General features: G+C 47.0%; 1 protein-coding gene across 30 annotated transcripts in view; it reads left to right on the top strand.

Moving 5' to 3' along the window:
* Nucleotides 1-14,564, top strand: part of AMOTL1 (angiomotin like 1) — a 185,867-nt gene that overhangs the window by 153,785 nt on the left and 17,518 nt on the right. For all 30 annotated transcript variants that reach the window (XM_051820643.2, XM_070076937.1, XM_051820632.2 and 27 more), the window contains 2 exons: nt 6,341-6,486; nt 10,790-10,939. In XM_051820643.2, coding sequence (XP_051676603.1) covers nt 6,341-6,486; nt 10,790-10,939 — 296 coding nt within the window. The remainder of the gene's footprint in view (nt 1-6,340; nt 6,487-10,789; nt 10,940-14,564) is intronic.

Below are 14,564 nucleotides of genomic sequence, written 5' to 3' on the forward strand. Positions count from 1 at the left end.
GTGAACCTCAGCTGCTTACTGTGGGGCCTCTGCCGTGGTGCACAGAGGTGCAGGCACTTTCAGCCAGCCTCTGCTTTGTCCGCAGCCTCTCCTCTGGTAACGTCCTTTCCGCTCGTTACTCAGGACGTCTCATGAGTCAAAATGTGAGTTCTAGTCGTTGGCACCTTAGAGGTTTGTTGGATTGTGCCTGCCTTTTTGTCCTTTAAATCTATCATGCTTCCCATATCCAAGGCAGCAAGAACCTCCCTTGAAAAGTGTCAGAGAGATACATGATGCTCCAGAACCTATAGGCTTCTTCCCTAGCTTTTATGGGGAAGGAATGGAGGGAGGTAATTCTCTGATGAGTCTTTATCAATTCTGCCTTGTATTCCAGGTCCAGGGGCTCCCACTGGTCTTAGTTCACAATGGGCTAAACCTTCTTCATAGTGCATCTAAATCCTTTTTTTGTAGAATTTTAAGAATCTAAGATGCTGTTGTTGTAGTGCAGAGTTAAGTCATCACATGCATCCCATATTGGAGTTATGGTTTCAGTCCCAGGAGCTTACCTTCTTACCCAACTTCCTGCTAATGTACCTGAGAAGGCAGTTGACAATGGTCCAAGTACTTGGGCCCCTGCCACCCATGTGGGAGACCAGGATGTTCCTTGTTCTTGGCTTCAGCCAGGCCAAATGGGCTAGTTGTGCATCACTTTGGGAACATGGGGAGTTGGGGGTTGGTAGAGTTAGATTTGTCTATTTTTATGCCTATACACACACACACACACACACACACCAGGATAGACATAACCCCCCAAAATACAGTCTGTTGCAAGTCAATTTCTGGTTCTAGCTTAAATAAGAGAAGGAGAAGCATACCTATCTTTTGTCTGACAAGCATTGCTGCAACATCTGGACTTCTCCATCCCTCCAGCTGTTACGTGGGGCTTAGGGAGAAACACATCAAATCTGGAAAGGCCTAAAAATTAATTCCTGCTTAAGAAGGGTCAGCTTACAGCTTTGCTGTTCTCGTGAGTTCCAGCCATAAGGTGGAACACTGCATTTAAAAATAGCAGTGCAACACAGAACACCATGACATTCCCACTGCTAAATCCCACCCTTGACATTTTTTTCACAGAAGTTATTAGGGCATACCATCCTGTGAGTCAGCCAGCAAGTAAGCTTAGTGCTCAGATAATAATCACAGTTTCAACCTGCTGTCTACTTTAAACCTTACCCCGAGCTCCCAAAGGAGAAGGTAGGATGGAAAGGAAGCATTTTTGAAGGATGATGCCCACTTGTAGCTTCCATTTACTTCTGCTGTTTCCTGAAGCAGGGAGACCCAAGCGGGACTACCATTTGACTGCACACCAAGATCATAGCTTATGGAGCTGATATGAAGATTAAATGATGTTCTGTTGAAAAGCCGTTGGCACAGCGCCTAGGACATGCTAAGTCCCTGTGCACATACAAGTATATTATTTGTCAAGCATCTTATGTGCCAAATTCCATAGTGGACATTTTACTGATTGTCCTTTTAATCCTCGACAACAAACCTGCAAAATAGATATTGTTAATTTCATCTGAGGAGATGGCTCTTAGAGGGGGTAAAGTCAGTGTGTCCCAGGTGAACTGGCATGTAAAGGTGCCAGAATCAAACCAGGTTGGCCTGGCTGCAAAGCCTTTGCCATCACTGTGGTTTCAAGAGTCAACAGTGTATGAACAGACATCCTTCTGTGTAAACAGGATCAGAGCCATCAGTCTAAATAACTCCCTGCTCCACACAGTTCAGGGTAATTCATATCCACTGAGTAAACAGACCATTCTGGGCAAGAATCCCCTTGTGTCAACTTGCCTGTTCTAGGAATTCTCAGGGTATACATTGGAACCCAACCAAAAATTTGATGTGAGGCTGGTCTTTCTCGAGATCCATCTCAAGGAATTAGCTAGTAAGAAACTGAAGGGGCCTTCCTGAGCAGGGAGGGTGATTTCACTCATGGGGCTCTTCCTGGGTATTTCCCAAAAGGTGAGTTTACAGTGGGTCTGATACCACAGAATCTCCAAGGAGCTGGGTGCAGAGCTGCCCAGTATGTGGGCGTGTTACCTTGACAGTGCCCCTCCCCCTTGCCTCCAGCCTGAATGGGGAGTCCTCCCTGTGTTCTCAGCGCCCTGTGCATGTATCTCTTAGAGCCACCTGCCATGGTGCCTCCTGTGCTCCTAGCCTGGCCTCTCCTACTGCCAGATTGAGAGCACAACACCATGTCCTCCTCACTGTGTAGCCCCAGAATTGATCAGACTTCCTGGAACAACCATAATCAAAATGTGATCATAGTTGACATTTACTGGGGACTTCCTATATGCCTGAAGTAGGTACTGTTCTGATCCCTGTTTTAAAGGCAAAGAAACTGAAGCTCTAAGAGATTTATTTACTTACCAAGTCACAGAACCATAAACAGTAGAACCGGACCTGAACCCAGGCAGTTTGATTCCAGAACCGTGCTTTTTACCATTACTCTTGTCTACCTCCGTGTAGTAGATGCTGAACTAATTAATATTTGTAAGTGGATACACATGTGAATGTAATTGCTGTGTTTTTGAGAAATATGATATGACCTGCGGCATACTTAGGTCTTGCAGTAATAAGCTCTGTTGCAATGGGGCTCTTCTGTTATTTTACCATTAATCTCTGTGCGTGCTGGTGCAAGAGAGGCAGTCCAGGGCTGTGTTGGTGAGCATGCATTTGGGAGATACAAAGGCAGCCCTGCCTCTGCCATTGACAGGCATTGCTTGTATTTTTTCAGTGCCATTTTCCTCACTTGGAAAACAGGAATAATACTGGTGTCTATTTCATACAGATAACTTAGAATAAAGGAAATAATATAATGGGAATAACATAAGGAACCATTCCTGGAAGAGAGCAGTCGCTCAACAAACATGAACCAATATTGTTATTATCATTTTTGCTACAAGCATCATTTTAAAAACTTTATAATTGAGATCATTAGCCTTACTTCCTTACAAGGAGTTTCAGTTCAGTGTGGGTGATATTAAATGACATTGCTAAAGCCTGAAGTCTAAAGTCACCAAACTCAGGACAAAGATGAATTTCAGAGGCCTGCAAAGCATTCTAGAGCTAGTGGAGCCTTTGACCAGCATCCACATTCTTGTTCTGTAATGTGCACTGTGGGGTTCAGGGAGCCCAGGCAGAGGAGGAGCTGGGGTTGTCCCTGGTCAGTACCAGCCACAGGATAAGTCTTGGCTTCACAAAGAATGGTGGGCTCAAAGGTAGAATTGAACACCCCTACATGTATAACAAAGAATGTTAGGAGGTCACAGAGGTACTGAATACCTAACACATAACAAGAGCTATGATTGTTCTGTTGTTGGCATTGAACTTAACACGTAGTAGAGACTTACTTGTTTAGTCAACAGTATTATTCAGCCAGGCACTCTTTTTGGTCCAGGGGATCAATAATGACCCAAACAGATAAAGTCTTGAATATCTGAGGCCTTGTATGCACCATCTCCATTAATAAGAGTCATCACAGCGACACTGAGGTGCAGGTGTTACCGTTTCCATGTGGTAGATGAGGGAGCTGAGGCTCAGAGAGGTTAAATACCTTGTCTGAGGCTTCACAGCTAGAAAGCTGAACTGGGATTTGAATGCAGTCCTTCTGATTCTAAAATCTGTTCCTTGGTGACAATATGATACTGCCTGTCAAGGAATTAGCAAACACAAGCATTGTGTGCGTGTGTGTTTATGTGTGTGTATGTATTTGGAGAAGAGAGGCAAGGTGTTAACTCAAAACTAACTGAAGAGCTGTTTTAGTTGTTCTCATTGATGTACAAAATACAAGAAGCTTGTGGCTTCCATTCTTGAGTTCAGTCTGTCATTTTGCTGATTCTGATCAAAATCAGTGAGTGCTTGACAGCCCTCAGCAAAGAGAAGAACTTTCATGCTTAGATTGATTCTCATAACCAGGTAGAAACCCTTAAGTCCTGGTGCATCTCCACGTGTGCCTGCTTGGTAACTTGTGTCGTGTTCCCCAGAGCTGGACAAGGCCAATGGGTACCCGGAAGTGTCTTTGCATAGAAAGAGTGGAATTCTATAGTCCATTCAGAGCCAATGGATGTTGGGGCACAGAGCTAATGAGCTGCCACCAACCCAATTATTAGACCTCTTTATTGCCTATTTTCCATGATTTGGGAAAGAAGTTAGGCAGTATTTTTCTTTTTTTTTTTTAAGGATTTATTTTATTTATTTGAAAGACAGAGTTATATAGAGAGGTAGAGACAGAGAGCGAGGTCTTCCATCCACTGGTTCACTCCCCAGATGGCCGCAACGGCCGGAGCTGCACTGATTTGAAACCAGGAGCCAGGAGCCTCTTCCAGGTCTCCCACATGGGTGCAGGGGTCCAAAGACTTGGGCCATCTTCTACTGCTTTCCCAGGCCACAGCAGAGAGCTTGATCAGAAGTAGAGCAGCCGGGACTAGAACTGGCGCCCATATGGGATGCCAGCGCTTCAGGGCAGGGCTTTAACCCGCTGAGCCACAGCACTGGCCCCGTTAGGCAGTATTTCTAATGCTTCTGAAAGGGAGGAGGAGGAAAGGCAGTGGCTTGCTGAAGTAGGGCATAAAGAACCTAAAATTAATGCTCTATCCTGGGTCAGGACATTGGTGGTCTCATTTTATTTCCAAGGGATGCCCTTGTTTCTGGGAAACACAGCCACTACTCAGCATGACAAGTCTGTCTGTTCATTCAGAAGTTGTTCCTTTGCCCTCTGATTTCATCAATGTGATTTCACAGTGCAAGGGTAGAGCAGTCGAGTTGAAAGGACATCATAGTGGGACATCAGGAGAGCCGGGCTTTGGCATGGCCCTGCCCCAGCTGGCACTGGGATCTTGGACAAGAGCCTTCTCTCCTCTGGGCCTTCCTTCCTCATGCATAAAGTGAAGGGCCTTGAACTGAATGTTGGTGTTTCCTGTAATCCCTTCTGCCTCTAAAGTTGTGAGTTTGTTATCTGAGATTTGCAATCTGAAAGTGTCTTTTTAATTCCTATGCCCTGTATTCATAACCACACTTTCTGTTCTGTTACTGTTACTGCAGCATTCTTTCCACTGCTTGCAGAGCCCAAGTCTTCCATATCTGATGACCATTTGTTACATTAATGAGTGACTGCAGGAAGAAATGAATGAGTGCAACCACTGTTGACATGCTGGTGTGACTTCCTGACTTGGACTATCTGTTTCAGTGTAAATTACTGGGATTGACATAACCGATACTACGTGCGAAAATGATGTGTGCACATAGAACTCAATTTCTACCTACTGTTGTTGCTGCTCCTGTTGTAACGAGTCGTAGATGCCTTGTTTCCATAAATATAGAAGAATGTCATATGATTTTGTAATCATCTTTTTTAATAATGAAAACAATTTCCATTCTCTTCTTTAATTTCAAAGGCTACATCCTATTCTTATGGAAAGTGTACAGTAATTTATTGACCCGTCCCTTATTCTTGTATCTTAAGTTCTTTCAGGCTTTTCCGAATCATTCACAACATATCTAAATTATCTCATCTATTTTTAAAGAAAATGTGATGCTTTTGTAACAGGAAAGCACTTTTCATAAGAAATGCTGGTCCCATGACCCTACGGGTCCTTTCTGCTTAATCTAAGAGAATAGAGAAGTCAGCACAGGAAATGGAGAGAAAGGTCTGAGGGTGCCCTGCAGTGGCTTCCCACATGAAAAAAAGAGACAGTGACCACCATTGCTAAATGAGAGGAAAGAAAATTTCTTAAATCTATGGCACTGCCCCTTTCGTCTTTCAAAAAGAACTAGGAGCAAATAAGGGCCAGGTTATATGGGAAGAGGATCCAATAAGAGTTTGGAACCTGACCTGTAATCTCACCTTTGCAGTCTGGCCTAAGACCAAACTCTCTGGATCTTGGTTTATTTTTATGAATGAGAATATTAATATTACTGTTACTATTGCCTCTCCCCTCAGCACAGGCTTGGAAAATGGTAGCAGGGGAGGTGTGAGCATAAAATGAAATAATTGGTACAAGATTCATCTGAAGCATTAAAGTCAGTGTTGTAGAGAATTGAGTTATGGAGACCATAAGGTCACTAGCTCTCTGTGTGCCGTTCATTTCTGGAACTGTGACCTGGAATGTGTCTAGACCTAGCAGTGATTTTTGAGAAAATTCTTACCTTACACAACCACCACTGTTGAGGAATAAAAACAGTAACTCGATCCTCTACTATTTGTATGCTTTTTATTTTTAATCCTTGCCAGATGTAGACTGGCAGTGAGCCCAGAGGGCACTTTCTGATAGAGGTAGTTTTGTTCTTCTCTCCCTTCTAGACAAAGAATTCTTGAAGGAAAAAGAGAAGTTAGAAATGGAGTTAGCGGCAGTGCGGACTGCGAGTGAGGACCACCGGAGGCACATTGAGATCCTGGACCAGGCTTTGAGCAACGCCCAGGCCAGGGTCATCAAGCTGGAAGAGGAGGTGAGATGGGGTTAGGGAGGCGGGCAGAGCCCCAAGGGCCTTCACTTCCTTTTCCTACCCAACTGCTTTAACCAGAGCCAATCCCAAGGAGCTGAGGCAGGGGAGGGGTGTGGAAAACATCCCAAATAAAAATAAATTAAAAAAGGATTGATCCATCCCAAAGCCAGCAAGGCATGAGAGGCACCCATGACTACCCTCCAGAGAGAACTCGCACGCAGTCTAAAGCCCAACCTCCAGCCATTGGTTGGCAAGTGTCCAAGGCTGGAAATAAATGGAAGGGATGGAAACCACTGGTGCCTCCACAGAAAAGAAACTAGCAATTTTTTTTTTAAATAGTTCAGTTGTCCTTGGGTCAGCAGCCCTGTTTCCCATTTCCAGAAGTTGACTGGTCAACCAGGCAGTGACCCTCCAATCCAGGAAATTTTGATCCTGCTCAGACATTGTGGGTGTAGTAGTTTCTAGTGGAATCTGCTTTAACTGAGGTTCTAGGAGGCAGACTCTCCCTGTAATCCTGATGGAGGAATTAGGACAGCCAGTTCTGAGTTCCAGGCTGGGGGGTCCGGGCTGTAGACGCAGAGGCAGAGAGGAGAGGCATGGCCTAGCACACAGAAGCCTGTGCCCTGCACCTGCAGCTGCCTGCGTGGTGAGGGTTGACCTGAGCAGGCTCCGCCGTGGGAAACAAGCTCAGCCTCTGGCAGAGGCCGACCTGGAACAGCTTACGTGAGTGCTTCACTGGGCACTTGGCACAAAGAAAGCACAAAGAAAGTCCAGCTTTGGTGTTGATGTTGAAAAAAGAAGCTGTCCTTTCAGGAAATATCTGCTGCTGCTTGGATCCTCAGCTGTCTCTGTCAACTTTCCCTGCAAGGGTAATGCAGCTAAAGAGGAAGATTGGGGAGTAAATGAGAGTATTGCTCATAATAAGCCTTGAATCCCCGCCTCCCTCCAAGTCCTAAATAGCAATGAAAATCTTAATACTTGCAAGAGGATCCTGGGCAGGAGCCCGCAGTGTCTTCCTGGTTGCCACTCAGGAATTCACTCCAGAAACTGACCTTACCCTCTTCAGACAGGAAGTCTGCTCTGAGGAAGACAGGCCACTTATTATTATCATCACTGAGTCACTCCTGCAGGTTCTATCTCTGTGTGTGGAGCTAAGGAAAAAACACAATTTTTAAAACATTTAGTTTTAATATTTATATTAAAATAAAAGTTATTTGCAACCTCCCTAAAGACAGTATCTTCACAAGCACTAATGTGGGTCTCTTGTCATTATATTCATATAAAATCATTGGTTGCAGGTAGCCTCTCTAAAATTAGTCTCATGTCTCTGGCTTCCAGAATCACCTCTTGTTCTTACTAAAGAATCTTGTGGAGGGTGCCACTTCAGATCAGAAGGCATGCATCGAATACATGCCGTAACTTTCCATGGTGATTGAGAGTTCCGTGCAGGGCCACACTACTGTGCTAGTATCAGCTGTGTGACCCTGAGCAAGTTACTTAACCTGTTCAGTCCTCAGTTTTTTCATCTTTTAAATGGAAGTAATAAAGGGCTTTACCTCTTACTGTTGTTGGGAGAATTAAATGAGACACTACACATAAAGCACAGTGCTGAAATGCTGGGCAGTACCAGCACGGTTACTGACCATCCTCGTGATGAGGTACTCCTTGCTGATTCAGAGGGGAAGGGGGCAAGTTCATGCCCTCAAGGAACTTGCAGTTGCTTATGGATAATATTCACGCATTCATCTAATAAAGACTTGCTGAGCACCTACTGGGCACTGTTGCAGTCATTGGGGACAAATCTCACATGCCTATAGTGGCTACGCATGCAGAAACTGTGCAGTGGAGGACATACTAGGTTGTGTGTGGGTGCTGCAGACAAAATAATTGAAAAGATGAAGCTTCTAAGAAACACAGGAACCTGAACTTAGTAGGTCTTCAAAAATATGTTACATTGAATTGAGCAATCAAAAGCACAGAGGGGGCCAGCGCTGTGGTTCACTTGGCTAATCCTCCGCCTGTAGCGCCGGCATCCCATATGGGCGCCGGGTTCTAGTCCCGGTTGCTCCTTTTTTTTTTTTTTTTTTTGACAGGCAGAGTGAACAGTGAGAGAGAGAGACAGAGAGAAAGGTCTTCCTTTTGCTATTGGTTCACCCTCCAATGGCCGCCACGGCCGGTGTGCTGCGGCCAGTGCACCGCGCTGATCCGAAGCCAGGAGCCAGGTGCTTCTCCTGGTCTCCCATGGGGTGCAGGGCCCAAGCACTTGGGCCATCCTCCACTGCACTCCCTGGCCACAGCAGAGAGCTGGCCTGGAAGAGGGGCAACCGGGAAAGAATCCGGCGCCACGACCTGGACTAGAACCCAGTGTGCCAGCGCTGCAAGGCGGAGGATTAGCCTAGTGAGCCGCGGCGCTGGCCCCGGTTGCTCCTCTTGCAGTCCAGCCCTCTGCTGTGGCCCGGGAGTGCAGTGGAGGATAGCCCAAGTGCTTGGGCCCTGCACCCTCATGGGAGACCAGGAGGAAGCACCTGGCTCCTGGCTTTGGATCGGTGCAGCGCGCCGGCCGTAGTGGCCATCTGGGGAGTGAACTAACAGAAGGAAGACCTTTCTCTCTGTCTCTCTCTCTCTCTCACTAACTCTACCTGTCAAAAAGTTAAAAAAATAAAAATAAAAAAGCACAGAGAATGCCAAGATCAGATGAAAACTGATCCCAAAAAGGAACAAGTGTAGAAAAATCTGTAAAGCTGCTGTCCCTTCCTTAAAATGTCAGAAGTTCCTCCATTTTATTCCATTAGCTTTGGATAGGAGAGGGGACAACGAGAGCTCATGGCAGTGCGGCCAGCTAAGTCAGGAACTTCACTTGGCAGCAGGCTCTTAGATCACTAGCCTGTGCTGGCTTGCTGGGGTAATCATGGGTTGAGCTCAGGACTGACTCATCTGCAAGGCATCTGCACACCCAGGTGCAGAATGACAGGAAACACCACCTGGTGTCTTCTCACCCGGGCCAGTTCAAGTAGATGTCTGGGCCTAGTTTTTGACACCAGCCAAGTTCCAGAAAGTTAGAAATGTTCCCAGCTTTTATGACCATGGGCTAAACTCCTGACTGGAAGAAAACAAAGTCAGGGTAAGAGTTGGAGGTTGTTGGCCATGATCCTAATCCATGCCTGATGCGATATTTACATAAGTTACTCTAACCGTCGGTCCAAGTACTCAGTTATTGTGCTGCAGGAGTGTTCACTAGGCCCTTCCTGACTCCTCAGGGCTGTCAACTACTCATTTCTAAAGGACTCTGAAAGCTTTAGGAGAAAGCTACCCTACAAGTATCAATACAAAGAAATCACTGTATTTATTCACACATACACAACTGGGTACACTTGCATATATATATATATATATATATATGCACACATAATTCCTCCTTTATGAAAGTAATTTATATTTATTATAGAAAAGTTGAAAATAAGAAAAGATGAGAGAAGAAATTTCTGTATAAATATTCACAGTTAATGCTTTAAATATTTCCTTCCAGTCTTTTTTGATGGATGAATGAATGGATAGATTCATGGTTTTGTTCAGTGTGTAGTGTTTTGAAGATTTGTTTATTTGAAATGCAAAGTGACAGAGAGAGAAGGAGAAACAGTGAGAAAGAGAACTCTTCCATCTGCTGGTTCACTCTCCAAATGGCTGCAACAGGCAGAGCTGGGCCAGGTCACAGCCAGGAGTTGGCAACTGCAACCTAGTCTCGCATAGATGACAGGGGCCCCAAGTGCTTGGGCCACCTTCCACTGCCTTCCCAGGTGCATTAGCAGAAAGCTGAATTGGGGGATGTGGAGGAGCTGGGACTCAAACTGGCACTCTGATATAGGATGCTGGTGTCACAAGCAGCAGCTTAACTTTCTGCTCTGCAATGCCTGTTGCAATTTAGTGTATAAGTTTTTAATCCTGGAGTTTTCATTTGATCTTGTGGAATAAGAATTTCTTCATGATATTGAAAATTTTGTTAACCTCATAATGCCTGCCAACACTATTATTATTAAGCAATAACCAAGCATTGAGTTCAAAGCTGTAGAAATGACCAAAAGCAGATACTGTGGCGGAGTCTTCATTTCCAGATATCCTAGTCATTTTAAGTGTAACCGACGGCCTTTCTGCACCTCTTTTCTGTCCCAGCAAACCTGAGGGATAGTAGTACGCAAGTGCGTGCACCTGTAGTTTAAAGGGGACCTCCAGGTACTGCGACCCCTGCTTCCACCCCAACACTGAAAATCGTTGGTCTGAACTCTGCTCTTCTTCACCCTTCTCGACTCAGTTACGAGAGAAGCAAGCCTATGTGGAGAAAGTTGAGAAGCTGCAGCAGGCCCTGACCCAGCTGCAGTCCGCATGCGAGAAGCGGGAGCAGATGGAGCGGAGGCTGCGGACCTGGCTGGAGCGAGAGCTGGATGCGCTGAGAACCCAGCAGGTACGGAAGCCGGGCCAGCAGATGAATCGGATGTGTTCATTCAGCACGCCAGACTCAGAGGGAAGCAAGAGCTCCCTGTCCTCAGGGACCTGCGCTGCCATCAGGGGGGGAGTCTAGCAGTCCACTCACTGTGGAGCAACAAATGTCCTCACAGAGAGAAAGTAGCTACTGGCTTGGGCTGGAGTGGGGGGGTGGGGCATGTGGCTTCAGATGGCCTCCCAGAGGAGCACATCTGAGCTGGACTTTGAGAGATGAGTTTGTGGGCAGTCGAAGGTGGAAACCTCAGAGAGAGGGAAAGGAAAGCATGTGCAAGGGAAAGGGCCATGGGCCAGCGTGGCAAGGTCAGGGCAGTTGGGTGCCGCTGGCTAGGGGAGAATGCCTGCTGGGGTGGCTGGGGAGGCCACTTTGGGAAGGGCATCTGGTCAGGTGGAGCGACTGGGCTTTGTCTTGTAGTCAGAGGAAGCCAGCACTACGGAGGTTTTCAAGCTGGAGAGGAATCTGGTGCGAAGGCTCAGAGAAGGGGGCCCTCCGGTCCTATCAGGGGACAGTCTGGAGAGCGGATGGTGAGATCAGGGCTCAAGTCCCCAGGCTTCGTATCATGCAGGGTGTAGTGACAGCAGGAATTCCTGGAGCGATGGAAAGAAAGAGCTGGGAGAGGGTGCTGTTCCTAGTGCCTGGAGGTGATGCTCAGTGAGTTTCCAGAGGTAAAGTGAAAGAGCCAGCACCCGCTCTGGGAAATAACATTGGCCATAGCTCCTTCCCTGTTGCCTCCCCTTCTCTGCTGGTAACAGCTGATAATGTAACTCATCTGTGAGCGAGCGCAGCACGAAACACCCCAATCTCGGGGAACTCCATTCCAAGCTGGTCAGGGCCTTCTGGCTGCAAAGGAGCTGGGGTTTGTCCATCATCACCAGGCTGGTGGGCAAAGCCCTTTATGCCACCGATGAAGGGTGTGCTCTAAACTGGGATACCAGGGCCACAGAGTGCAGAGCTCCATGGAATTATCTACTGGATATGGGCCACAGTGGTTGTGTTTGAGATACTTGAAAACACTTGAAAGCATGCACTCAGGCCAGCTCAGCCCTGTCGCAGGGCAGATCCATGCAGTTCCCTCTGGATGTGGGCACTTGGCTGGAGAAGGGTTGCCCAGAAAATTAAGGAACCCAGCCCCGCCTCCTCCCATCCTGCATACAGTGGCTGAACTTCTGGCACCCGTAACCTGTGCCACATACCCTGGCACAAATTGTACCCTCCAACTGTTCTCTGTTGCTCAGTCATTAGATGTTTTACCTCCCCAACCTGAGGGCAGAACTTCTCTGGAACCAGGTAAGTGCCAGCCAGCCTGCAGTAGACCCGTAGGAGTCTTAAGTTGGCAAAATGGGCACATCCCAGCTTTTAAAGCAACAAAGAATGTTCTTTTCCAGTTAATGTGCCATCCACACTCTGCAGTTAGATTACAGATTTTTGGCTCTTTTGAGTGTGGTGAGACTCAACTCCATTGTGCTTACTGTGTATGAACAAGAGCTCTGAGGTTAGGATTCTCTGAAAAATATCTTAATTGCCACAGAGAACGGATCACCATGTGCACCCTCAGACTCATGCATACTCACTCACACAGTTTCCTGAGAACAGGCAAAGCAGCACTCCTGCCATGCATAAAGGCTACTGACAGCTCTGGGCGCACCAATGGAGGATGGAGATGGCCAGATTGAAGCTCCCCAGAGAAATTACTCTACGTGCATTCTGGATGTGTCTTTGTGAGCTGATCGCAGACCTGTAGCCATCTGTAGCCCACAGACGAGAGGCAGTCTTCGGGGTTGACTAGGACGTTGATGCTTGACATCTGTTGAGAACTGGCATCACAGTTTTCAAACAAGTGAGAGGATCAGTCTGTCTCCCGTGATGCACGGTGCACTCAGAGATGGTCTTGTTCTGTCTACTCCTTAAAAAGGATAAGCACTAGTTTCAGTGTTCCCCTTTAATACATTTTCTGATTTTACCACTGAGCATACATTACTCTAACAAAAAGAGGTAAAAATGTTATTTCAAATAAATCTACCCAAAAAATTGTGAGTTTTTCACTAGGTAAAGTCTGGTTATACTCAGTTCTGGAACCCCTGGACCGGTGGGGAGAGCACAGTTCTGCGAGCCCTCAGCAGGGATGACGCAGAGTCTGCCATAGAACACAAAGTCAGCTGAGAAACTTGGCTTTCTGGGCAAGGCTGTCCAGGAATCTCTCTGATGGCCCCATTCACCCTCGTGCCACTTCTCAGCACAGGCATGGGGACAGTCCATGCCACCCCCACGGCCTCACCCCTGTGTCAGTGAGGTGTTTGTCTGAGCCAGTTAGAAAGCATGCTGAGCTCACACTGTTAACAAAGCCCCTCGTCATCTCCACTCTCAGCAGAACAGTAAGACCACCCCCACTGCTGTGCTGCTTTCCAAGGCCGTTCCTCTGAAGAGGCTTTTTGAGAGCAGAGCGTAAGGCGCTTTACTCCCCATGCAAGGGCCCTGCCTTTGGAGTCACACCAGAACACAGCAGCGCCTCTTCCCCTGGCCCCACAAACAACAGACCTCCCGTTGCTGCAAGATGCCCTGGATGCTTCCAGAAGGCAATGCCCCAGAGATGAGCAGGGTGGCACAGGATCCCAGAGAGAGTCAGACCATGGTCTCCAGGGTTGAGCCAGCCAGCGTTGGCTCCTGCCTTCTCCTTCCAGAGGCGGAGCCCTGGGTGAGTAATCTTTCTGAGCCTCAGCATCCTGGTCCATAACATGAGGAAATTCAGTTCTGGCTGCTCCACTTCCCACTCAGCTCCCTGTTAATGCACCTGGAAAGGCAGAAAAAGATGGCCCGAGTGAACACTTGAGCCCCAGCAACTCATATGGAAGACCCAGATAGAGTTCAGGCTCCCGGCTTTGGCCTGGCACAGCTCTAGCCATTTTGGCCATCTCGGGAGTGAACCAGCGGATGGAAGATCTCTGTCTCTGTCTCTCCCTCTCTGTAACTCTGCCTTTCAAATAAATAAACTTTTTTTATAAACTGCACAAAGTGCTTACCACAATGCTTGGCATGTAGCAATCCAATAGGAAAGAGTAACTCCTATTGCTGTTCTTACTACTGTTGTACTTCCACACTAATCCTGTGAGGTGAGAGAAGATGGGAATGTTCTAGAAGGGGAAAATGAGGCGCAGAGCAATGAAGGCAGCCGTGGATTGTTAGGACATTCCTCCCATGTGGACACATCAAGAGCAAAGATGTTGTCTGTATTGTTCGCTGTGACGTCCCCTGCACACGTTCTGTGTGGATCAGCTGGATGGGCGACAGAAGCTGTCCTGCCTGACCCTCAGTCTCTTTGATGGCTAGCACACTTGCCCATTAGACTGTGCTGCCTCTGTACGCTTGAATGCTGAAATTCATGCATTTATTTAAATAACTCTTAATGGCCTGAATTAGGGGGCCTGTGAAGAGTTGTCATGATCTCATGTGAGGTCAAGAGGGTTTTGGAAAAACAAACCGCTGAAATGGTAACAGAAGGGATTAGATGGAAACTGACAGGCATGGATGGCAGCTTAGTGAGGCTGTGGGAGCTTTTTCTTGGAAAGTTTCTAAAAATAGAGGAGCAGTT

The sequence above is a fragment of the Oryctolagus cuniculus genome, chromosome 1 (genome assembly GCF_964237555.1).
Source record: "Oryctolagus cuniculus chromosome 1, mOryCun1.1, whole genome shotgun sequence".
Taxonomy (NCBI): Eukaryota; Metazoa; Chordata; class Mammalia; order Lagomorpha; family Leporidae; genus Oryctolagus; species Oryctolagus cuniculus.